At 33.4% G+C, this 27,209-nt stretch overlaps 1 protein-coding gene across 4 annotated transcripts in view; it reads left to right on the top strand.

Annotated features, from left to right (window-relative positions):
• The window catches only part of LOC129216096 (uridine-cytidine kinase-like 1), a 107,571-nt gene that overhangs the window by 61,254 nt on the left and 19,108 nt on the right, over nucleotides 1-27,209 (top strand). The window contains exons 1-3 of one of the 4 annotated variants that reach the window (XM_054850246.1): nucleotides 8,396-8,578; nucleotides 10,827-11,086; nucleotides 20,779-20,885. In XM_054850246.1, coding sequence (XP_054706221.1) covers nucleotides 8,526-8,578; nucleotides 10,827-11,086; nucleotides 20,779-20,885 — 420 coding nt within the window. In that variant the 5' untranslated portion in view covers nucleotides 8,396-8,525. Of the gene's footprint in view, nucleotides 1-8,395; nucleotides 8,579-8,747; nucleotides 8,810-9,084; nucleotides 9,196-10,826; nucleotides 11,087-20,778; nucleotides 20,886-27,209 lie in introns of those variants that run through there. The other 3 variants (XM_054850248.1, XM_054850247.1, XM_054850245.1) reach the window with 3 other exon arrangements.

Raw genomic sequence — 27,209 nt, 5'->3', positions numbered from 1 at the left:
TAGGCTATTTTTGGGAAGGAAGGGTTTTGGAACTCCCAAGTGGATACTTCTAAAAGCGCAATTTTATGCTATCTTTGGTGACGTTAACAAAACTGAGAAGCTTCCGCGGATCTTTCGGATACTTTTCGATATTAATGTCTGAAAAACACAACTATAGACTTTTGTCTACCTCACTTCTACGATTGATGGGTATATGCCCTAGCGCCGTAAAAAGTCACATAAGCCAGTCAGTTCTCCTCTAGAGTTTTTTAGAATTTGAAGTCCCAAAATCGTATTTAAGGCATTGTTTGATAACGATAGGACAAAGAGCGAGCGGGGGTTCAATGTGCGATCACGAACTGTTTTTTTGAAACTGAAGTCAATTTTAAACTGAGGGGGTGGGATTAGCGCCTCTCTAAAGACGCCGATTCAGACTATCTTTCGTAGTAATGTTTGGGAATGGATTTCGGTGCCCTCCATCGCAAAAATTTCGAAAAGAAATACGAAAAATGTCCTTAAGCAATTTTTGATGATATTAAGAAGGGCTATTCTCTGAAAACACATTTTGGATTTTAAAGTCAACATTTTCAGGCTATGCTTGATTAAGTTAAGTTGGAAGGGGTGAATCAGAGATTTAATTGAGTCCTCAAGATCGGTGGTTCAAACAGCAAAATTTTCCAAAATTAAAGTTCTAAAAACGCCATTTTAAGCTTTCTTTAATCTCATCAAAGAGGTCATGGCATCCTTCTGGATCTTCGTTTTGGAGCTACGTTTCTATTTACTACCCAGGTCAGTTCATTTGTAATTTTAATTCGAAAAATGCTGTAAAGGGAGAACATTAAAAATTTAAGTTTGTCATTCATATATGTTTGACTCCCAGGGGAGTCGCAATTTTCCACTGTCTCTCCACGCATCCGCGATTGTTGAAAATAGAATTTGTTGTTTGAAATGCTTGCGAGAGTATCTAATCAGTATAGCTTTTTAAAAATATAACATAAAATATGTCTTCATTGTTTAGGTCTATAAAAGCTAGGGGGGTAAACATTAGTGGCCGCCCTGGGTCCTGATTGCTCCTTTTAAAAGGCACCCTTTCTTGCTTCAGGACGGGATCATTTCCTTCATCTCCCCCCTTCCCCTGTATCCATGCCTGATAACCGGTTCTGTCATAAATTTTGCAACCAAATGAAGCATGTGTGTAAAGAGTAGATATTAATGGACAATAAACCAACACAATGTTCCCTAACAATCTATTTTTCTTAAACTATGCTATGCTGTCGAGAAATCAGCACTTACTTTGATAATTGAACATTTAAAATTCAGCACATTTATTTGACTTATTATAAGTTTTCTTCTGAGAAATTCTTGAGGAATTTTGCTTGATTAAAAGAACTATATGATGCGGCCTGCGGCCGCCCCTTGCTTTGGCCGCCCTTGTGCGGTGCACACTCTGCACACCTGCTAGGATCGGCCCTGGAAATGCGGAAAAGTGGGCTCTACCCCGCGGATTGCGAAAATCAGTACCAGTACCAATATGGATTTGCTTCCCACCTTCAGCTCGTGTTTCGGCTTTCGAGAGCGGCATTGCAGTTCAGTTCATATTCTTATTAGTTTTTGCATGCGGTTTTTTTGTCGAATGTGGTGGCGAATCCAGAATTTTGTTCTGGGGGCGGCTGAGGTAGTTAAAATTCTTGCTGAGGTCTCCTTGTCATTACCAAAGTTTATCGATGTAAACGAAAGTGTTCTGTATCATTATCTGCTATCTAGGGGTGTTAATGACTAATGAATATTTCTGAGTTACATTTGAAATTATCTAAAATTTGGTATTCAGTGTTAAAATTCTAAATTTTAAATGTATATTCAAAGTTTTTTCATTCGTTTAGACATATTTGTTATGCAATTTGAAGGCAAAATTTTCAATTCTTGTTAAGGATGCAAAACAATTACGCTGACAAGGTGATGTAAATGAAATAGAAGAAAGAAAAGTTGAAAGATGTTAAACAAATAGTGAAAAACAGCGAGAAAGAAGACAAAATTTTAAGAATTGATATTAAACACGAAAACTAAAGAGAGAGAAAGAAAGAAAAACAAGCAGCTATTATATCTACACTTTTTTCTTCTTTCCTTCTTTCAGTGAGTAAATGTATAAATGTTTGGAACAGGTAGGGAAATAGTTCAGAAATTTGAAGGGAAATTTCGGAAAACTAACACTCCTGTTACTATCGCAAATTTGTATATCAATCTTAAGAAGAGCGAAAACAAATTAATTGATAAAGATAGAATGGATGTAGGAAATTATATATATATTTTTTAACATTAAGATGCATAGACAGAGGGTGAAAGAATTTATTTCTGGTATGGGGGTGACTGCAGCCTCATAACCCCCCCCCCCCTGGATTCGCCATTAGTCCAATGATCACAAAAAGAGATAATAATGAGCCAGTTTGGCATTTAAATATGAATAACATGGAAGGTGCTCCAGACATGACTGAAAAAAGCTTATTAAGGTTGCTTGTACTTGTTCAAATAATGTTGAACTTGTTCAAATAATTTCAACTTTCCAAAAACTTACAGTGGCTCCCAAAAGTATTCGTACACTTATGATTTTCAATGAGATACACCATTATCGATTCGTTAAAATTAATATTTTGGAACGGATATTTAATTATAAGATCTATGATTTATTTTTTAGCAAAATTACATGAAAATTGTTAATCTATATATATAAAAATGGACTTTGGTAAATTTGTTCCCTAAGATCTCAGAAACTACCCGGCAGATTTGGCTGAAACTTTCACCGCTTGTTCTTTTTGGTACTGGGGAGGTTTGTAGACCAGTTCGATAAAAATCCGATTGATAGTTCCTTTTTTATTCTAATTTGTCCAAATTTTCGAATAAATGCCCCAATATGACGATTAAAAAATACGTGCACATATTAAAATTATGTGTCCTTCGAAAGCGCTTATTTTTCTGCTGAAGATGGCATCTGTTAGAAAGTTCTAAGTTGTATGAAAAACGAGTTATGGGCTTTTTTTGTTCCATGTTCGAAGGCTTTCCTCAATACAATTCATTTTTTAGTGTATCATCTCAACTCCCAGTTCAAAGCTAGAATTGTTGAATATTTTTGTGTTTCGTCTGACTATTTGAGGCTTTTCTCAAGTCAAATCTTAAAGTAACGTTTTTTCCCCCAAGATTGGCTAATGATAACTAGATTTGGCTGATTATTTTCCATTTAAACGGAACTTCAATTGTAATTACTGTTTTTTTTTTTTAAATATTTATTTGTGCTGATTGGACACTTAATCATTATCCAATCTAACAGCAGAAACCTCGCCAAAATTTATGTAGAAAGATTTCAGTAGCGGATGCATTTGGCATTTTTTTCAACTGTCGCGGTTTTTGAAGCCAAAGTCTACGTAATAATGTTTGTCAGCTTTCACCATGTAAACAAAATATCGTCAATCAAAGAATCTTTTAAAACTTTTTTTACTGTAAAATAATCCAGCAACTAAATTAGGCAAATCCATAAACAGCACAAAAACTTCCATTAATGTGACTTTGTGCACAAATTCAAACCATCGCCAAATTTTGCTACTTATTTTGGAAACATTTCGGATGAAATTGTTTAGCGCTATTTTATGGTGACCAAAAGTATCTTAGCATATGGCGACAATATCTCTGTAACAAAAATTAGTAACATACCGTTTTACAAAGTAAGGAGGGGGAGCATTATCCAAGGTATCCCAAAACGATTCCCGCAAATTCGGTAACATTTTAAATCGCACCAAGAACCCACAATAATTGAAATTTTCCAAAATAACTAAAGCAAGTTTAAGGGGATCACGGGCGCGCGGCTACATTTTTTCAAACAGTTCGTTCTTCAATAGACATACAGAGAAGGTAAGACTCCATGTAAAAAAAGAAAAAATAATAAGAATTAACTGATAAATCTTTTTAAACATGTGAAGTTTAATTTCATATTTCGGAAATTCTTCAAATTTGTATACGCTTAAATTTCGTGTTTTCGTTTCTAAATGAATACTATTTTGCTCTTTTTACTTACTGCTACTTTAGTTTTCTGAGTAAGGAAGAAGCTAGATTTTAAATCACGTCAAGAAGGTGTGTTTTAAGTTCTTTCACTTAAAACAGAAAACAAATGCAAGTAACGATTGTTTCTCATAATTATTGCTAACCCAGGCAACGCCGGGTATTTTTGCTAGTAACATAATAAAACTTGATTTTTAAGAAATCAATAATCAAAAAGTGCAAGAAACTTGATCTCACAAAAGTCTTCGTACACTTTGAAAAAATGTCAAAAAACTAGTAAATAATATAACTTTTTACTAAGTTATTATTTAGTAGAATATCATGCAGGATCAGCAACAGCTTTTAAACGTTTGGGAATAGATTTCATTGTTTTTTTTTTCTTTCTTTTTTTTTTGTGAACAATTTCTGAGTAAGTGTACAGCCGCACTTCGAGTCTTACTGTTTCTAATTCGTTTTCCATTTCAATAGTGTATTTTCGTAATATATCCACCAGATATCTCCAAATATGTTCTATTAAGTTTAAATATGTTCTATTAAGTTTAAATCTGGCGATTGAGGAGATATTTCTAAGCTTAATGACAATATTTGAGGCACCAAACGCAAACGTGTGCTTCTTATCGTTAACTTGATTTTAAAAAAAACGAAGTTGTTTCCGATTGCCAAATTTTGGACAAATAATTTAAAATTGTTTTTAAAAATATTTCACTGAACAGCATGATTCATCGAAAAATTTCAAACTTCCAAGTCCTGCACCCTCACACAAGAACATCTTCACCGTCCTGATTAACTGATCCCAACTAAGTTCTTTAGATTTAATTTCTCTTTTTTTTTTCTATTTACAATTACGCAACAATTTAACCCAAAATGCTGAATTTATTTTTATTTTTAAGTAAGACGTTGTTCCAAAATGTTTTGAGCTTCTTTATCATTGATTTTACGGCGGAAAACGTAAGCTTTCTGTTTTTCGCACGAACAAGAAAATTTCTGCAGGAAGAGGTCCCATTTAATCCAGGTAATCAGAGAACTTGGCGAATAATTTTAGGGGAAAATTAAACGAAAATGTTTCATCACTCAAAGGTGTATTTTTCATCATTTTTTAAACTGTAAATCTCCGATCACGCTTTGTTAACTTTGCATTTGACATTTTCTTACCTTGTTTTCGATCCGATTCTTGTCTTTAAAGCATTTTATCAAGCACTTCACTGTAGAATGTTATAAATTAACTAATTTAGAGACATTTCAAACCAATTAACGGCTACTGAGAGAGACAAAACATCAAATTTCGAATTGTGTTTTTGGTTTATGCGCATAGCTGCCATTTTAAAATGATAAGCAGAATATTAGGACATAAATAAACAAAAAAATTAAAACCAAATGACTTGACAGTGTGTCATCACAATGCAAAAATAATAAAAAAACAACTTATGATAATTTTAATCATGAATTTATTCGAAAATATTTCACTGTGCGATGACTTTTGTGGCGTATTTTTTTCTCTGACCCTTCGTCTTTTGACAAATTTCAAAAATAAAATCTGGCAATATTTTGAAAAAAACTACTGAGTTTTATTCAGAATGGCATAGGAATGGTGTGAAAAAAAAGGACTTCATATTCGAATTCAGTTTTGCGTTATTTTGATTTTACTACAAAATTTCAAGGTGTACGAACACTTTTGGGAGCTACTGTATCTCATTTTAAGTTATCTGACCCCTCAGATTATACTTTACGAAGTTACAGTTATTCTTGTTTTTTGAGCAATCACGATTGCTTATTGCTTTCATTTGACTGTTTTGATGTGCTATCATTTTATTTTCCCGCCAGCACCCTCTGCAGCACCACCGTCGACCGGCCTCACGATGCTGTTCCTCTATCGAAAACCATCTCCAGGTAGCGTTAATGTCCTACACTTACACGCATACATACACGCACGTACAAACAAACACATACACACACATACATACACCTACACACATACACAAACACACACACACAAGCATACATACGGACATATACACACACACCTACACACAACTGCCCATACACTCATGCCTGCACACAGACACAAACACATATGCCTACACACATACACATTCCCCCCCCCTACCACAAACACTCATACACACAACTACCCACACACTCATGCCTGCACACAGACACAAACACATATTCCTACACACACATACACATCCCCCCCTACCACAAACACTCATACACACAACTACCCACACACTCATACCTGCACACAGACACAAACACACACGCCTACATACACACACACACACACTCGTGATTGCGAAAAACATAATTTGAATTCCAGATGTCAAAATTCAAATTATTATTATTCTTTTTTTTTTTTTGCTTTCTCAAAATTACGATTTTTTCATCACTTACAGATATATTTTTATGCCAAAATTGTTACCTTTCATCTATTATTGCAAAAGAAAAAAAAAAAAAAAAAGCCAACAATATTTTATAGTTTCTATCAAAGACTCAAAGACTTTAAACTAAAAATTTATCTGAACAATATAACATATAGTGAACAATTCATTTTAACACATATCCAACGTTCTGTTTTTCTGCCCTCCTGTTTCATCTATTCCCCTTTTTCTAGTTCTCAGAAAATGAGAAAATCTTCTAAATGCTACGCTGTAGAAGCCTCCCCTTTCCTCCAAAATTATTACAGAGCGTCTCAAATTTTGTTTTCAAGGCTCAATTCCCTGAAAATTTCCGGAAGAGAGTCCTTTGAATGCCTTGCCCTCCAACAACATGAGAGATTATGTAATATTCCATTTTTGGGACTTCAATTCAAAAAAATTGCTGGACCCCTAACGCCAACAAATATGATCCGCAGTCGCGTTTTTCAGCAACTACAATTTTGAAAAAATTAAGAAGAAACCTCTGAACCTTTTCTGATTACATCATTGAAAAACGCTCTCTATTAGGACTTCAATTTTGAAAAATTTCCAGAGTAGAGCCCTAGTACAGCCTTTTCCCCTGCCATCATTGAAGGTTGTCTACAATTACGTTTTTAGGGCTTCCAATTCGAAATATTGGGACGGAGATGTAAATCGTTCGAAAAATCGATCGAGGACAATCCTTCGAGTCATATTTTCACTAAAGGCAACAAATATGGTATATAATCGCGTTTTAAAATATTAATTTCGAAAAATTTTCAGGGAGGGTATTCGAACCTTTTCTCCCCTTAATATTATCAAAGATCACCTATAAGTTCGATTTTAGAACAAGAATTTTGAAAATTTTCCGGGAGAGACCCCAAAACACCTCTATTTCTACGTGCTCATCCTCGAGTACTAACCGACTCCTTTTCAAAACCAGAAGTTTAATCACCTCATTCTCTCCATAAACAATTGTATATATACAATATTCAATAAGAGATGGAAGCTTCGAAACCAACTTTTATGGGGAAAACGTTTAAAAGCCTCCCCCCCACCCCCACCCCCCAAAAAAATTATTTTCTGGTTGAGCCTCTGCTTCTGCCCTTTAGATTCCAGACACTTCTTATACTGTGTCCCAGCTCCCCCTACTTCTACAAAGTTCCTACGCCTCTGTCTCTAGGAGGGGTGGGGGGTATGACAAACCTTGGAGCTACCCGAACTAACATTTTTGGGAAAGGGAATGTTCTCGTTTTGCTGAAAGAAATTCCAATTTTACTGAATGATAAAATGCATGCTCACATATCATTGATACCTACTATCTAATGAGAAGAAATATTATTAGGTAACATTAAAAAACAATGAAAGAGAAAATCTTAATTCTTAATGTTTCAAAATTATACCCAAATTTGCCGAATTATCAAGAAAATTTGCAGAATGAGGAAATTTTTCAAAAGTCACACTGACTTCCTTCGGATCCGCGTTGACTTTGTCTTCCTGTTTTAAATATGAAACCAAAACCAAAACATTGCAGTTTGAAAAAATAAATAAATAAATAAATAAATAAATAAGAAGAAGAAAAAAATCTGTTGAACATTTGTGTTTATTGTCATGCTGGACGAGGGCGTCAGCTGATCCCAATTCGAGTCATTTTCAGAAGGAGAACACACAAATGTGAAAAGTATCAGAAATTTTTATTTTTTCGTATCAGCGGTCTTCCTCCAACTTCGGTTTAAAATATATTACAATAAAACGAAAATATTAAATACAATTCCTTCATCTTTCTCAAAATACGCCAAAAAGATTCAAGTTTATAGACAACTTGGATCAGAAATATAAATTGTTTTTCAAAGTGTACATCTACCTTTCACAAAGGTTAAAAATGGACAAAACGATACGAGCCTCGGTCATGACTCAGCTACAAATCTGTGTATTATTTGAAGTTTAGTAACGTTTTAAGGTATTTTAAGGGGGGAAAATGTTCTAAAGTGTTTTGGATATGCTCATTATTTAAAAAATCATATATCTTCTCATCAAGTAGTAATAAATATTCATTTAATTATTTATTTACGGTATTTATAAAATAAATAAAGGCATCATTCTTTTGAAATGATGGCGAACGTACATTTTGAAGATCCACCTAGTTCCGCTAGTTCCGACAGGTATATCCGATTTTTGGCTGTATCAATAAATTATTAAATCAAAAACAAAACGTCCTTAGAAAACATAAATCATTCTTAATTCATATTCTAAGAACGTTCAACTCCATTTTTTTACGCAACAGAGTTGAGAAATCCCTGGAATGTGATTGGTTAGATTGCCTAGCGGTATGGAAACACGTTGTGTTGTTGCAATCCCGTAAAATCTTATAGTAAAGGAAAAATGAAAGTAATGTAAGTACATTGTGTGAAAGAAATAGCTATTTCAAGGAACGTTCTTAGTGTAAATGGATTAATATATATGTTTCATTCATTACTGTTTCTTTAGCGTTAATGTTCACAAATGCCGCAACATTTTTCCTTTGTTTACATCCATGCATCTTTTCCTGTTCGCATACGTCGAATGAATTTTCACTGGCTGTTCAGAATAAACGAGTGTGACTAATACACGCAACATTTGTCCTTGAGTTACGTAGTATAAATTGTTTATCTGTGTTAGTAATACACGTGGTACGCGTTCATGTTTTCTGAGGACTTTGTAAGTGACCTGATCTGAGTGGTCATTCGTAGAAGTAAAAAATGAAAATTGGACGAAACAAAATGACGCTGCGAAATAATAGGTAGATTTTTCAAAATACTCCAAACGAATTTGCGGTTTTTGAATTTCCGATTATTTTATTAAGAGCAATTGGAGAAATACATTACTTTAGAATACCAATTGCTTTCAATACCCAGGTGGTTAAATTGTATAAATGCTATTTTAAAATCTACGCACATTTTTAGATCAAGTGGCAAAGCATCTTGTGTGTAAAAGTCATAAGAGTCGATGTAAAAATGTTTCTATATCAAAAACTTATAAATGATACGATATGAGTTTCATTCTTATTCTTTTTAATTGTTACTTTTTATATTGCTATTCAGTTTTATTGTAGGATTGAATAGATATTTAAGTTTTTTACTGGGATGAAACTGCTTTCATATTTTTACTTAATTCAGGTTAAGCTTAATAGTAATTTCTCTCATTCTAGTTCTTAAGGAAAGATTCTGGATGTGTTCATAGTTCATAACTCATGTCATTATTTTATTTTTCCTGTAATTTATACTGTTTACACATTTTCATGTCCACAGCTCAATAGCTACCTTAGGAAAAATGATTTCACAGTATTTGTCCAAATGTAGAGTCCACCACATGATACTTCTTTTGCCATACCTATTTTATCTAGGTACTGTTTGATTAGCACATTGTTTTATTTTGAGTTTGTGTGTTGGTAGGACTAACTCAAAATAAAATGATGTGCAAATCAAACAGTAACTTAAATAGTTATGGCAAAGAAAAGTCATATTGCGGATTCTACATTTAGACAAAATACTGTGAAATGGCTCAAAAACTGATTATTTTTAATTACTGAAGGATGCAATTTATAGTTACTTGTTTTTCTATTCTGTGGGAAACGTTTTTTGCTGTGTGTAAAATTCATGAAGATAAAAAAAATAAGTTATATAAAAGTTTTAAAATATTTTTCTTTCCCATCATGCAATGGAGATTGTGAATAATAAATTGCAACTAATTTTATTACACTGCATTAACAACTTAGTACGAAATATGAGTAATGCTTGATATAACTTCATTAGCAATTAATGTACAGCCATAATTAGATAAAAAAATTTAAAGTATCTGCTCACACAACTCAAAACTATCTGCAGTGGGTAGATAAAATTTTTAGTGAGACGATGCCTGATGCCTTTCGGCTTTTAATCTTGTATCCCTGAAGCAAGAAGTGAACATTTTTCATAAATTTATCTACATATTGTGAAGATAATCAACGTTAAAATTTGATGTTAATTGATGCACATATCCATAGCAATGTGTGCATCTTTATTACCTAGCTAGCTATATATATATATATATATATATATATATATATATATATATATATATATATATATATATATATATATATATATATATATATAATTTTGTTTAAAATATTAATTTTTTTGTGAAACTAATTTATGGCTGCTGTTAATCCGGTTTTTTTTTTTTCACATGCATGAAAAATTTGGCCTCTCTTTCCAGTTACCACTAATATTAGATTTATTTAAACATTTTAAAACCTGAAAACAATTTGGTTACAAATCTTTGCTTTTGTTTTTCTTCTTCAAAATTATCCCTTTTTTTCAAGACTATATATTTTTTTTGTGGGATTATTTTGTACGAAATCTTTTATAAAATGCAATTAATTTCTTTTAGTGGCAGTGGTGATGAATTAGCATTTGAAGATGTGCCTGCTGATGATGTATCTGCATCATCTCCCCAATCACCTGGATTTTCACCACATGCTTCACTATGCTCACCACACAGAACAAAAAGGAGGGAACGTACTTGGTCGTCCTCAAAAACTGCCGGTTCTTGTGAGCCTGTGTTGAGGACTCGACAAAGAACAATCTACACTGCAGGAAGGCCTCCTTGGTATGACACTCATGGACAGCTCGTTGAACCATTTCTTATAGGTAAGAAAATGCTTGAATGTTCTTAATTGCAGTCTATATTAAATTGAGGTACTTTTCTGTCAATCACTTGGCATTTTTTCTTTTTTTTCCCGATTTTAATTTATTTTTGCTATTGCGAAAAAAAAATCGTAGTCGACTACATTTAACAACTTTAATTTCTAAATTCTGCAGTTGCTATATACTTGTAGATATCAACAATCGCTTTAAGAAATTTTTATTGTTGCTAAGGTAGAAAGTAAATAAGTCGCCAAACCTTTGACAGAAGAGACCTAAATCAATTCAACCAAGTGACAAATAACAGGCTCTGTTTTCCACGAGGGCAAGTAAGACACGTACCTAACTAAATTTTTTTTTAAATTATGCATTTTTAAATTGATATTCTGATTTGCATGCATTAAATTGGTTCTGAATTGGTTGCCTCTTAAAACACTAATTTTTTCATGATCTGTACAGTATAGGGGCAATTCTCAAAAGGTGGGAGCAAACACAGACCTCAACTTTGAAGCTTCAACACCAAATAACTTTCATTTTAATTAACTCAAAAATTTTTGAGTTTATTTAGAATTCTTTTTCTCTTCTTTCTTTTGGAAACATAATTTAACGATCTCCAAATAGAAATACGAATTTCTTTCTTCAATAATTTTTTTAGACATCATTTTAATTCTTATGACATTAGAAAAAATATTCATTATTAAAACTGATGTCACTTTTTACAATTGTATTATTTTTAATTTGAATCTTTTTTTTAACCTTGCATCAATTTCTTCAAAATCATTCCAAAACTTTATTATATGTAAGGAGCAGCATGTATAGCCATTCAAGTATTTCATTAATATCCTCTTTATTATTAAATTTCAAAATTTAAAAAGTAGTAAATAAAATTTTCATTGGAAAAGTTAAAAATCAGATTAACAATTGTCAAAAATGGTGAAACTTACGTTATGATGATGTCTAAAATCCGTTACCTACAGGACAACAATGTCCAAAATCTGTTACCTACAGACTGCTGATTTAATTTGCTAATTAACAATTTTTACAAATACCTGCTGTCTTTTCATATTCATATATTGTGTTCTAGGTATGCATACTATAGAATAAAAGCAAAATTGATGTCAAATTCGAAAATTTTTGAAATTGCTCAAAGTTAACTTTTTTGTTCCCATCTTTTGAGAACTGCCCTTAGCTTCGATTCAATAATACCAGATTTTATAATTTCCTCAATATAATGATGCATTTCACTGGTCGGGATTCAACTGTATTGAATGTCTATGCTCCTTGATTTCACGATATAACCTTGATTAAACGATAACTTTTTCAGTCCCTTGACAATTGTTAAATCGAACTTATGCTGTAGTTAGATTTTCTACCTTTCTATGTCTTTGTGTACCACTTTTTATTTTTTGAAAGGGGTTAATTATACTTGTTCTTTTTCTTGTCAGAAATTCTAAAGTTACTAAGGTGTGATGGTACCATCCTTTGCTCACTATAGCTAACTAATCACTGGGAAGTTCAATTTGGATTACGAAACAGTCTGACTGAACCAACACCATCATCGTTCACTACATACCTATGTCTCTATTGTCTTGCAGGTTCAGCAGTATGCTCATAACAGAGGCGTCTCAAATGCAACATATTTTTGGGGCAGGGCCGCAGAGAGCCAAGGCGGGTCCCCTTCCCTCCTAAAAAAGAAGAAAAAAAAGAAAAAGAAAAAAGGGGGAAAGAATAAAAAAGAGGGAAAGGAAAAAAGGGAAAAAAGAAAAGAAAACGCTGAAAAAGGATTTAAAAAAAAGTTGGGGGGGGGGGAATCAAAGCTGCTTACTAGAAAACAATTTACTGTACAATCTCGAAAATCCGAATTAATTATTACTCATGTCACCTCGGATTATCCCGAAAATTCTTCCAGATTGGAAATTGACACTATTCGGACAACATAGGAGGGACATGTTTTACTTCCTTGTGCAAAGAAAAAAGTATTTTCTTCACGCAAAATTTATTACTCAAATTTCAACATAAATTCATGCTTTAATTGCGTCTGAATGAATTATGATTTTGGTTTTTCATGATATCAGTGCATATTTATGTGTGCAGTTTTAAGCAACTAAAACATGCATTTTGACTGCACCCGACACCATTTCCACTAGTTTTTTTGTATCTATCAGAGTGCGTATGTACAAGATGTATCTCGCAACACAAAAACGGTTGTGAAAAATTTCCTTTTTGAAACTCATGTGGCATTGAGTTGTGCACATACTTTTTTATTGCAATCAGATACTCCTAAAGGAATGTTAACTCTTACTTTTTCAAAAATTAATGTCAATTTTGCATATCAAGTTATTATCTCCAAGGCATTTTTGAATAGATATCTTGTAGTCGTATTACATATCATTTAGTCGAATATTTCGTGTCTATTTGGGAGTTGTTGAAACAAACTTCTAAATGTCTTTTCCTTATTTCCTGTTGGAAGTTAATTAGTTTTACAGAAGCAAAATTTCTTTTTTCAGAGAAAAAAATACTTTTTAAGCGACTAAAAAATTAAATTTAAAATATGAATAAAGCACCTTGGATTAAGCAGAACCTTGAACTTTCGAGACTCGGATTTTTGAGACTACTGTACACTGTTTTAAGTGCCACAACAGTAAATACCAAAAGAGTAAATTTCACTCAATCTTTACGTTTTCTCTTATTCGGAATTTTCCACCCCTCTTTTTCTTTCCTTCTTTTCTTTTGTATCAGTCGTCAGGCCCGCCATGGCCCGGGCCCCTAGTTTCTGACTAGGCTGACCTGCCCTCTCGTCCAGCTTGTTTGGGGGGGTGGGTGGAGGTACTTGTAATTTGCAGGATGTACTTCAAATTTTGCCGAAGGATACAATACGAGTTTACAAATCTAATAAAAAAGTACATTCGGACATTTAAGAATTACAGTATTGCAATTATGTCTCCATATTTTCCGAACTGCCAGACAAAATTTGCCTAATAAGAAACTTTTTAGGAGGTTGCAGTGATCTTCTATCAGGGCGCCCCTGGCTAATAATAATAATATACAGGGTTGCCATGCACTGGGAAAACCTAGAGTTGTCAGTGAAAATGAAAGTAGTCGAGGAAATGTCAGGGAAAATGAAAAAGGACATACATTTCTAGAAATGTCCGGGGAATTTGTATTATTTTCCGATCGTTCTTAGGTAGTGTGGCGCTATATGATGTCAAGAATAATTTCTTTCAACTTCTTCTTCTTGCCGCCATTCGTCCTTTTGCAGTTTGGACTTTTTCTTTCCCCCTGAAGTTCTTTTCATACTCTCTGGCAAGGTTGGCAAGGTTTTGGACACTACGGTGAAAACCAGGGTAAAAATCCTGGTTTTTACCGTCCTGTCCAAAACCCTTGTGTCCAAAACTGTATGAAAGTGTCCAAAACCATATTTTTAGAAAATTGCATTCTGTGAGAAAGCATCAAAAACAGAATAAAATGTATCGAAGTAATTTTTTATATTAAACATTTATTCAGTGGAGGACATTCAACTTATTTATGCAGCTGATTTTAATCTAGTTACCTAGAAGTTGAATTCTTGATCGAAATTTCAATTTCTTTGCATTAGTTTTTTTTTTTTTGATAATAGCAATCAAATTTCCCTATATTTATGCCTGTGTGCAAATGAAAGCAAGGTTGGAAAGTTTATCATCCTGTTCAAAGCTCTTGTGTCCAAAAGTGTCAAACTATTTCTTGAGAAACTATATTTTGTGAGAAAATATCAAAAACAGAACAAAATGTGTCAAAATTATTTTTTTGACTATTGAATATATTTGTCCAATGTGAACATTCAAGCATAAATACAGGGTGCGGCAAAAAATTGGCAACTTTATTTTTTTTTTATAATTTTATCAAAAAATTTTTTTTAAACAAATGTAACAATTAATAACAATAGCATGGACCTATGGTCATAACATATTCAGCCTGTTTCAAAGTGGCCTCCTCCGGCGGTGATACACAGGTTTAGACGTGACCTGAAATTTTCAGCGATGGGCCGCAGGTCCTCCGGCAACAATCAAGCCCTTTCCCGGCGCAAGGATTGCTTCAGCGCCTCCAAACTTTTGTGGGGCTTAGCAGAGACCTTAGCTTCTAAAATGGACCACACGCTGTAGTCCATTGGATCGAGGTCAGGTGAGTGGGGTGGCCATTCCGCCGATGAGATGAAATCTGGAAAATGGGTCCTGCACCAGTCTTGCATCATTTTTGCCTTGTGAGCAGGCGCCGAGACCTGTTGAAACGTCCAATTTGCATTGCCGAAGTGCTGCTGAGCCCAGGGAAGCACAACAGCCTCAAGAATGTCACGGCGGTAGACTTCTTGGTTAATTTTCACCCCTTGATCCACAAAAACGAGTGGGGTCTTACGGCTGGCGCAGATCCCGCCCCAAACCGTCACCGAAGCGGGATTTTGACGATGCTCGACGACTGCTGAGGTACTTGGAGCTTCTACGGACCATATTCGGTCGTTTTGGTGGTTGTGCGCTTGCTCGTTGGTGAACAGTTTCTTGTCCGTGAAAAGGATACGCTCCCATCGTTGAGCCGCGGCCCTACGCTTGAGTTGGCGGCATCTTTGCAGTCGTACGCATTAGTTGTCGTCGGTGAGAAGCTGAACTTTCTGGAGCTTGTAGGCCTTGAGGTTGAGCTCCTCTTTCGCCATTCGGCGGACTGACCGATCGCTTATGCCGGTCTCACGAGCGATTTTTCTCATGGAGACCCTCGGATTTCGTTGAACTCTCTTCTTGATGATTTTGCGGTTAGCAGACGTGTTAACAGTCCGCTTTCTGCCACTTCCTGGACGGCAGCCATCATGGCCAAGCTCCTTGTATCGTTTAATTGCTTTAGACACTACGTCCATTCCAACACCGAGCAAACGCACAATTTCACATTGACGTTTTCCTTGTCGAAACAGCTCCAAAATTGCAACAGGTTTGTTTGACATTCTGCATAGAAAAGTATGTCAATTAATCGATGGAAACATGATAAATGACTGGCACAGAAAAATAATGAGAATTTAATAGTAAAAGAATCATGTGGCTGCATTTAAACATGTCCACGTAAAGACATACAAAAAGGTTGCCATTTTTTTGCCGCACCCTGTAAATATGTAGTTTATTTATGCAGCTGATTTTATCTAATTATGTAGAAATTAAATTCTTCATTAAAAATTTCTATTTGTATGTAGGAGGGGTTTTTTCTTCCATAAACCAAATTTTTTGACATTTATGCTTGTGTGCAAAATAACGTGTTCAAAATACAGTGCAATAATTGATTTAAATGCAATAAGTTGCAATTTTTTGTCGTTTCAGAATGTATTAAAAAATATAAACTAAAAAAAAGAATAACATAAGTTTTACAATATAAGTGTTTAATCATCAATTTCTTGCTCATTAATCTATGATTTAAAAAATAATTTTCCTTAAAACATCATGTAAAACTTATTTGCAAAAATCATTTAAAAAATTAAGCTTTTTTTTTTCCACCTGAATATTGCACTTTTAATAGCATTCCTTTCAATTGTAAATGGAACTGAAATTAGTTGTCTTGGTAGTGTTGTGTGCACATTTTGTCTAGGAGTGCGCCAGAAGTTCTTAATGAGCTGCAATAATCTTTTCATGTTTTATATTTCTTTAAATTTTATTATTGAAATCGTTTTCTTCTAAGCAGTTTTTTCTGTAAATTTAGCTTACCGTATTTTCCTGCATAATATCCGTGGGCGGCCTATAATCCGCAGGTCCTAAAATCGGCCTGAAGAAAAAAAAGCTTCGTATACTTCGCGGAAGATACGATGTAAAAAGATAAAGGTTGAATTTAACATACCATTTGAGCAACTAAACTAAAAACGTGAAAAAGTAATTAGTACTTTGAAGGCATAATCAAAATTAATCTGAAATATAATCTAAAATATAATGATTTCTTCTTGAAATCTTGATTATAGTACGCTAATTACTTGAAAAATAAAGAGTCAAGACAAAGGAGCAAACAGTCTAATCTTGTGCAAATGGCTACCTATTACACTGTAATCTTGCTTATTTTACATGACCTGCATCGCCAAGAGGAACATTCAAGCAACGTAAAATAACCAACATACAGGCAGGCAGCGAAGAAGAACATGCATGCTTCGTAAAATAAACAACATTCAGTCGGCATACGGTCTGGATCGATGAATCGTACTGTAAAAATATTGAGGTTCAGTGCGTTGGTGTTAAGGGGGAAAAAATCACAGATAATCCGCGGCTGCATATAATCTGCACCTCATAAACTTTGCCTTTTTTAGCAGATAATCCGCGGATTATACGCAGGAAAATACGGTATTTGACAATTTTAAATTTAGAAAGTTTTTTTTTTTTACAGGAGTATCACAAATCTTTTAAAATTTTGGTAGTGATATTAAAAAAAAAATCTGCACATCAGAAAGTTTTGTGATCATTGCTCAAAATTTTACTTTATGACAGGTGTGCTCACAGGGGGGAGGGGGGATTATGGCTCAATCAAAATCTTTAAGGGGATTTTTAAATTTTTTACTTATTTAAATTCCTTTATTGGTTTATTTTTATTAAAATTATTTATTTTATTTTAATTTCTTTATTTTGTGTGTGTATTTCATTGGCAGAGTGAGCGCAGAACTTTTCCTTTAAAATAATAATTAAAAATAAATAAATAGGTAAATGAAAAATATTTAAAAAAAAAGTTTAAAAATGAAAAAGCACAAAGGTGTGCAGAAATATTGTGTATGTGGGGGGGGGATTTGACCATGGAACTTGGGGAGGGGGCAATCCTGCTTATGAGCAACAAATAGGGGAAATATGAATGTCAAGAAAGATGCATATTTTTTTTTTTATAGGCCAAAGTCGAAAAGGGCAGTGATGGACTTGAGGGATGGATGGCAATAATTGAAAAGGTTTAGGTTTCATAAGTTTTTAGTTCAGACTATTAACAATTTTTTTATTTTTTTACTTTCTTCTATATCTAATACATAGAAGAAAGTATTGGATTCGTGCAAATTTTCGAATTTCGAATTTTGACGGATTCGAACGTTTTGAGGTGTGCTGAGTCCATTTCGACTATTTTTGGAAAATGTCTGTCTGTCTGTGTGTGTGTATGTATGTGTGTATGTGTGTGTGTCACGTCTGTGTGTGACCAGTTTTTTGTGGCCGCTCTACAGCAAAAACTACCGCATGAAATCGAACGAAATTTGGTACACTTATGTGCCCCTATGTGAACTTGTGCCCATTAGTTTTTGGCGCGAATTCCTCCAAGGGGGGTGGAGCAATGGGATGTTTTTTGAGTTACGCGTGATTGCTATTCCTCAGGAAGTAACTGGCGGAATCAGACAAAATTTGGTCCATATGTTGCCATTAACAGGAACAGGTGCTGATTCAATTTTGGTGTCAATAACTCAAACGGGGGTTGAGCTATAGAACGTTTTTTGTCGTCGATTGTGACTGCTGTATCTCAAGAAATAATGAACAGAATGAAAGAAAAATTTATCGGCAAGTAGTCCTTAGTGGGTATAAGAGCTGATTTTATTTTGGTGTCAACAGCTAAAAAGGGGGGTAGCGCAATCGCCCGTTCTTTTTTTCCATTGTGAGTGCCCTATCTCAAGAAGTAATGCTACCGTCTGGTTGAAATTTGGAATATATGTGAATCTATATGTAAACAGGCTTTGATTCAATTTTGACGCCAATCGCTCCAAGAGGTGTTGAGTTTTTTTTTTTTTTTTTTTTTTGAATAAAAATAGCTTTATTAATGCAACAATAAGAAAGATAAATCGTAATAGATTGTCGTCTGCATATTTCTCGTGATTTTAATTGAATGGAAATGATCGGAAATATTATCTCAATGATTTAAAATTTTTAACTGTTGCCATCTTATGTTTGTTAACAAATAAAATATTTGTAATTAATTCAAGCAAGGCTTTTAAAATAACTTTCAATTTTCGCTCTTTGCTTTGCTTTTGCAATAATTCAGACATTGGGATGGTAGTCAAGTTTTTGCATGTGTAATTTTGTTTTTGTTGAGAATATTGCTTCCTCATCAAGCATGGGGAGGGATCAGAAAAAAAAAAGAAAAATATAGAAGAAAGTTTCGTGATGGCCACAACATACTAGTAATTGTATGGAAATGATCGGAAATATTATCTCAATGATTTAAAATTTTTAACTGTTGCCATCTTATGTTTGTTAATAAATGAAATATTTGTAATTAATTCAAGCAAGGCTTTTAAAATAACTTTCAATTTTCGCTCTTTGCTTTGCTTTTACAATAATTCAGACATTGGGATGGCCGTTAAGTTTTTGCATATGTAATTTTGTTTTTTTAGGGATATTGCTTCCTCGTCAAGCATGGGGAGGGATCAGAAAAGGGAAAAATATAGAAGAAAGTTTCGTGATGGCCACAACATACTAGTTTTTTTTGTGATACAGATGTCATAATTTTTTATTTGGCCCTTCTTTCCACTTGATGTAAGGACTCCTCACGATTGAAAAAGATATACTACATTTACATTATTCCTTAATTCTTTTTTTTTTTTTTTTTCTCGTTCGATTGGGTTTTGTTAGTACATATTTTTGATTATTTCAGCTTTAGAGTAAATTAAATTTGGTAACCATTGTTTGTAAAGTTCGAAAATAAGATAAGTTTTTATCAAAATTTGAGATGTATATATTAATGTTGTGAAAAGAATTTGGACATCGATAACCTGGAATTTTTCTCAAAACCACCTGTAAATGTCAGGGAATTTCATTCTTGAACTTCTGTAGCAACACTGAATATATATTTTGGGCACAAAATAGTTTCTACCTTTACTGATCTTACCAAAAGTTAACGATAATTGCTCTAATTTTGATGATAGTCCCAAAATCTCATGTATCAAAATATACCCCACCATTGAGTGCCTGTTTTACTTCAAATGATTCTGAAGAAAAAATGTTAAAAGTCAAACCGCATAGCATATTATCTATTTCAGCTTTTGTGGAAAATTTTAAATTTTGATAGTGAAATTCAAAAGCTCTTTTCTGCATCATAAAGAGTCGATGATTTCATTCGCTACTGTGACACCATTATTCTAGTTTGGATAAACCTAGCCTGGCAGCATTGTGAAGGCTACACAGACCCTAATTGCAGCATTATGACGCTGCCAAGTTAGGTTTGCCCCAACTATAAATTTTTCTAAAATAGTTCGATAAAAGTTATATAACTTTTGAGAAAAATTTAAAATGATTTTTAATTGTGACACATCCTTGTTGATTCTCCCCTTCCCACTCCAATGTTCTCTACTTTATAATAATTTTGAATAAATTATGGTAGATTCAACTATAAAACTAAAGCCTACCTTATACTGATAGTTCTTAGCTACTAAATCTAGACTGATGGTTCCTAGTAGAAATGCTCTCAAATTGAAGTGTTTAAGATAATTTTGTAATTCTCTCTATTTCTTAATGCATTTAGCAATACAGTAAAACCTGTGAAGTTGACCACCCTTGTAAGTTGACCACCTGTTTAAGTTGACCACTTTTTTCAGGCACGAAATTAGCCCTTGTCATATAAATCAACCTCTGTAAGTTGACCACCTGTTTAAGTCGACCACTAAAGTAGTGCACCGCAAGTGTTCAACTTACACAGGTTTCACTGTATTTGCAAACAGTAGAAAATAATTTTCACTCTTCATTGCTTAGGTATATGTGGAGGTAGCGCATCTGGAAAAACAACAGTTGCAAGAAAAGTGATAGAAGCTCTAGATGTGCCATGGGTTACGTTATTGAGTATGGACTCTTTTTACAAGGTAATGATTTCTGATTTTTGAGAGTTTGTTAAAAAAGCAATTCTTCAAAAATAGTTTGCAGAGTTTAAATATTGATAGTCGTATCAAAAATAATACAGGTGTTTAATTTCAGACATGCAATGATAATTATGCTCGTTTAGTGTAGTGGTTTTGTCTGATAGATAATTTTCTTTCATAAAACTGTAATGTACTATTATTACTAAATTTTCTCAAAGTTGGTCTCAACAGTTGACACCAACAAGACACAAGCTATAGTACAGCTTGAGGACTTTGTATTTTCCAGGGATGACGTTTTACTTCATTTGAAAAAAATTAAGGAGACTAAGGCTCCGGGGCCAGATAATATTTATCCGAAAATTTTAGTTGAATGTGCAGAGGAATTAGCAGATGTAATCGCAAACATTTTCAATGCTTCTTATAATTCGGGGACAGTGCCAGAGGACTGGAAGCTGGCTAACATTACACCGCTCTTCAAGAAAGGGTCTAAAGGGAGTGCGGGAAATTATAGACCTGTGAGTCTAACTTCGGTGGTTTGCAAAATTTTTGAAACATTGATGAAAATTAAGATAGTAAATTTTCTAGAGACTAATAATCTATTGACTAGTTTTCAGTACGGTTTTAGGAAAGGTAAATCTTGTGCAACTAATTTATTACATTTCTATGACAAAGTTACCATGGCTTTGGACAATAAGAAGCCTGTAGATGTTGTTTACATTGATTTTCAAAAAGCTTTCGATAAGGTACCGCATGTTGCTCTACTTAGCAAATTAGCTGATGTAGGAATAGGAGGGAAAACTTTCATTTGGGTAAAAAATTGGCTGATCGGAAGGAAACAAAGAGTAGTTGTAAGGGGAAATTATTCTAATTGGAGTGAGGTCTTAAGCGGGGTTCCTCAACGATCAGTGTTAGGGCCTGTTTTGTTCATTGTCTTTATGAACGATATTCACAAAAATATTTCTGGGAACATGAATTGTTTTGCTGATGATGTCAAAGTTATGGGGACTGTAGAAAATGAAGAACAAGCAAATCAGCTGCAAGAGGATCTAGATCATATTACGGAGTGGGCTGATAAATGGGGTATGGCTGTTAATGTTGGGAAATGTCAAGTGCTACATTTAGGGCATGGAAATAAGTGTACAAGTTATTATTTGCAAGGTTCAGTCATTAGTCAGGCAGACAAAGTTACTGATCTGGGGGTCCTAATAAGTCAGGATTTAAAATTTAGCCAACAGTGCAGCATTGCTAGCAACAAAGCCAATAAGATGCTTGGGTTTATCAATAGATCTATTTCAAATAAATCTAAAGAAGTTCTTCTGCCCTTATATAGAAGTTTGGTAAGACTCCATTTGGAGTATGCTGTTCAGTTTTGGTCTCCTTATCTTAAGAAAGACAATAATGTATTGGAAAGGGTTCAAAGGCGGGCTACAAGGCTAATAAGTGGACTTTCCCACTTAGATTATGATTCCAGGCTTAGAAGGCTAAAAATGTACAGTCTTGAGCAAAGAAGAGACCGAGGGGACATGATTCAGCTGTTTAAATTTATTAAAACGAAAGATGTTACGGGGCTAAAGTTGAGCACTGAAAACAGGACAAGGGGTCATTGTTTTAAGCTATTTAAATCTCAGGCTAACATGGATATTAGGAAAAATTATTATTTTAGCAGGGTAGTGGAACCTTGGAACAGCTTACCGGAAGAGGTGGTAATGAGCAAAGGAGTAGACAGTTTTAAGAGGGCCATTGATCTTCACTGGGGATTGTAAATTGACTAATTGTGGGACCAGTCTAGCTGGGCCCACAGCCTGTTGCTGGTCGTCACTTTTGTATTTGTATTTTTATTTGTATTTGTAATTAAACTAAATTTTTGCAATGAATAGCTCATTTTTAAAAATCTTAGTTTTTGAGCTTGTGCTTCACTGAAAATTGCGTACAATGTTTCAGATTTCAGTTATTTAAAAAGTTGGAAGCTATTCTAACATAGACTATCTTAAATCTGTTTTTTTTTTTTTTTTTTTTTGTTTTTGTTGTTTTGTTTATTTGTTTTTTAAAGTTTGATTTAAGTTTTTAAATAATCCCCATAAGCAATAGGCACTATTTTTTTTTTTTTTTTTGCTGAATCTGCAACTTCAAAAATTGATTCTTTGAGTCACATTTCACTAAATTTATATTAGATGCCTAACTTTTGTACTCATTATAGAATCAAAAATTGTATTTTTTTAAAAGTGAAAAAGCTTTCTGAAAATATTTCATCATATGATTCCTGAAATCACATTCGCAGAAAAAATATAACTGATTTTGTATTTTTAAATTTTTGATTGAGCTGCATCAATCTGTAATTTTCAAATATTATGCTTGCATCGTCCTTTTGATTACTGATAGCAATTTGGTTCATACAGCCCACTATTAAAGATTGATTTTGTAGCTGTTATAGTGTGGAGGAAAATATTTTGTCTAATGTAGAGACTTTTATATGAACTGGAACTAAATCAACACTTATTATTTTAAGGTAAAGGCCTAGTTAAAAAAAAAAGAAATAGATTTTGAGACTTTGAGATATTTAGAAAGCCCCAGTGTTTTTCTTTCTAAATCCGCAATTGTTTTTTAAATCAATGAATTATTGAGAAAACTAGAAGATTTTTTTTAAAACTCAAATGCACTGCTTTGAACTGAAATTTACTTTTTCTTTCTTGATTTTCTCATAACCATGTTTTCAAAGTTTTATTTACGCCAACCGCTCTAGCAAAAAAAGTATTAGGTAACTCTATACATTTGAAACTTTGTAAAAACGGTCATTTAAAATATTACTGTGAAATAAACCAGGAAATGTTAATGCACGTGCAAGTGTGGTTTTGAAATAATGTTCAATTAAACTTTGGGTGCAAAAAGCGTGTTTTTCGGAGAAATTTTTCAAATATTTACTCATAAAACCTGGTTTTTAGTTAATCATTTCCAAATTTGGAAGGTTGTATCACTGGTATCTAACGAAGAGATAGACACAAAAAGCTTAAATTATGAAAAATTGAATGCACTGTAAGTGTTAAGGAAATGGTAGCTTTTTGTTAAAAATATGGCTTTTTTATTAAAATAAAACCTGTAGAAATTTTGTTTTCAACAAATAAGTAGTCAAAATGTGTTATTTATGTCATATTTAATAATCACATAAAGTTTTAGAAAGTTGCAATGAATGTGGAAGAAAAATATTTAGGGTGTTCACCTACCTAAGATTGTAAAAAAGTTCATGCTTTCACAGGGTTTGAAACAGGGTTGGCCAGATTGGACCCAATTGGGTTGGACCCAATGGGTTTTTTTGAAAAAACCCATTTAAAAAAACCATTAATTAACCTACTTTTGGATTTTTTAAAATTTTCTGAGACTTTTTTAAAACAATAATTAATTTAAATATTTTCACAATTTAAACTTCTTTTTTATTTGTTCTTCACCACAGACAATGGACATAAAAAAGGAATTTTGAACTTTAATAGTCTTTCTTAACTCTTAACGGCATTAAAAAAATACTTCAAAGATTTTAAATAAATATATTTAACTTTTCTTTAACTGGTCAATAAATAACTCAAATTTTCTGGACTAAGTCCTGTCACGTCTGATTTTCTAGATATTTGTAGATTGTACAGAAGAAACTATGCTAGCTATAAGTCTTTCATGTGAATTATTTTCTGCAAACCAACATGTCACAAATCTCGAAAAAACAACGTATATGTTTTAGAAATTAACAGGTTTTTCGAACGGTCGAACAGAAAACAGAATAGGATGTACAATACTTTCATTATCTTACAAAAAGTTTAATATTTCTTACTCTGTACACAGAAATAGAAACAGTCAACATAAAGTTCAAAGAAATGTCTTGATTAAGCTGAATTCAGTAAAAAGGGATTTAAACTACTTTGACGTTCTACAGTAGTTTTGCATAACAAAATGAAATACAATAAAGTAAAATGCAAAAAAAAATGTAGTAATTAAAAACAAACAATAGATTTTATCACTCGAGAAGTAACTTTGCCCTAACTGTTGGTAATCATGGAAACTAAAAAATCTTAAACTTCACCATTCTTGTGTTTCGTTGTCTTTTTTACTTTTCTTCAGAAAATGCTGAATTTTCCAGTATTTTTACCCCAAGACAATTTTTGTGCTTTGTCCATATACGTACACTTACAATATGCAACAAGCACCCCATTTTCCCTAAAAAAAAGACAAAAAACCCACATTTCTTTTAAAAAACCCAGCTTTAGTTGGGTTTTTTTTCGGTTTTATTTTAAAAACCCAAAAAACCCTGGGTCCATGGGCTTTTTAAAAAAACCCCAATTTTTTGCCAACCCTGGTTTGAAATGAGCTCGGGATTGCGCGAAACGTGCACAAAATCAGTAAATCCCGCACAATCCAAGGTCCATGCGGGATTTCCCCCCTTACAAATTCTTAAACTCGATAACGAACCCCGCACCTTAAAAGGGGAAAAGATTTAAAAAAAATTCCAAATCCATTTTCATTTTGGAAAGATAGAAGAAATTTAATAAAGCGTCAATTCAAGTTACATTGACGAATTCCGATTTGCTGGCATCAACGAATTCCGATCCGCCGACATCAACTGATTCCGATCCGCCGACATCAACTGATTCCGATCCGCCGACATCAACCGATTCCGATCCACCGACATCAACTGATTCCGATCCGCCGACTTTACGATGTTCTGCAACGTAAAATCATTTGACCAAAATTGTTCTGCAAGCATTGTACGCGAAAAATCGTGACATTTTCCACAAATTGGGTGGCAAAAATCAAAATCGTTTCATATAGGAGTTGTTTATTTTTTTTTAAACTGGACTGTTGTCATTTATTTCTGTGGAAATATTTTCGGAAACATCACAGCTTTCAACCAAATGACTAATTAAAGAGCACAGAATTTGGAAAATTAGTTGATCATGAAAACTATAAAATCAAAAAAACTCTAACAAGGCGCTAAACCTAAACCGATTGAGATTTTCCAAAAATAGTTTATATGCTTTCCAAAATGCATAGAAAGAGCAAAGATACAAAATTTTATAAAAATTCGAACCTAGGTGTCAAACCATATTTTTTTTGGTTAGTTTTACATGGCATGAAGGAGCAATTAAAATAATGTTACTAAATAAAGAAATTACTGAAATAATAAATAGAATGAGTCGAAGTTGGGTTGCATATAATAAAACACTTCAAATGAATTGAAATATTTTTTGGATGCAAAAGGATTGAAATCTCAAACAAGACACGCAATTTCCGGCGGTGGACGTGTTTCAATGTTGGCATGTTTCCAAAACATACGTGTATGGCGGAAATTGTAATGATGAAGATCAATTGGGAAAGTCCTCAAAGGATTAATCAAATTCAACATAGCGAGTTTTCCGCCAAATTATCGTAATTTGAGATAATTTTAGATTTTCTTTTAATTTTAAGAAGTTCAGTTTCTACAGATTCTCTGCTCCGCAATTTTTGCAGATTTTCGGCACCGTGGTTTCTGCAGATTTTCGACACTTCGGTTTCTGCAGATTTTCAATGAAATTTGCAGAATTTCTGCAGAAAATTTGTCAATTTTCCTCTCACATTTGAACAGAATTGTTCTGCTGCTCATGCGTATGTTCTGCGACGTACGTCGCAAATTTAATAGTATTTTGCTTTGGGGCATCAACCGAGTCCGATCCTCCGACATCAACCGATTCCGATCCGCCAGTCGAAATGCGATCCGAAAGCTGCTGGAAACGACAATCCGTTTTCGAAAGGTATAGGCAATTTTTTACTTTAACTTTTTGATCGTCAGAAAAGTCTTTGTGCAGTAGAAATATTATTCTAAACAATGGGGATCAAACCTCTTTCGGATAATTAGATTCAGAAAATGGTCTATTTAAAAGAATAATTGAGCAAATTTGTATGTTACTTAGTTGTAAAATATTTTATTAAAAATGAAATAACATAAAATTGCAAATATTACTGAATAATTATTTGAAAATGGGGTTGATATTACACTAAAAAAATTATAATGACTATGAAAACTTGAATAAGTAAAAAAATGAAATAAAAATGAATTATGAAAAAATTCTAAGCAAATTTTCAGAACTTATAAAAATTCTCCCCCAAATTCAAAAAATCCTCCCTGGAATCTGAAGTAAAGGGGGACATTCCCCCCAGAAATTGAACCCTATTTCAAACCCTGCTTTCAAGTAGTCCTAACTAGTCCTTGATAAAGCTTTTATCCTTGAGAAGTCCTTGAATATTCCTTGATAAAAAATTTTCAATTTTCTGTACAAACTATCTCCTAGCAAAAATAGTTTCAGTCACATT

The sequence above is a fragment of the Uloborus diversus genome, chromosome 2, assembly GCF_026930045.1.
Source record: "Uloborus diversus isolate 005 chromosome 2, Udiv.v.3.1, whole genome shotgun sequence".
Lineage (NCBI taxonomy): Eukaryota > Metazoa > Arthropoda > Arachnida > Araneae > Uloboridae > Uloborus > Uloborus diversus.
The sequence above is the reverse complement of the archived record's forward strand: the minus strand, read 5'-3'. Positions and strand labels throughout refer to the sequence as shown.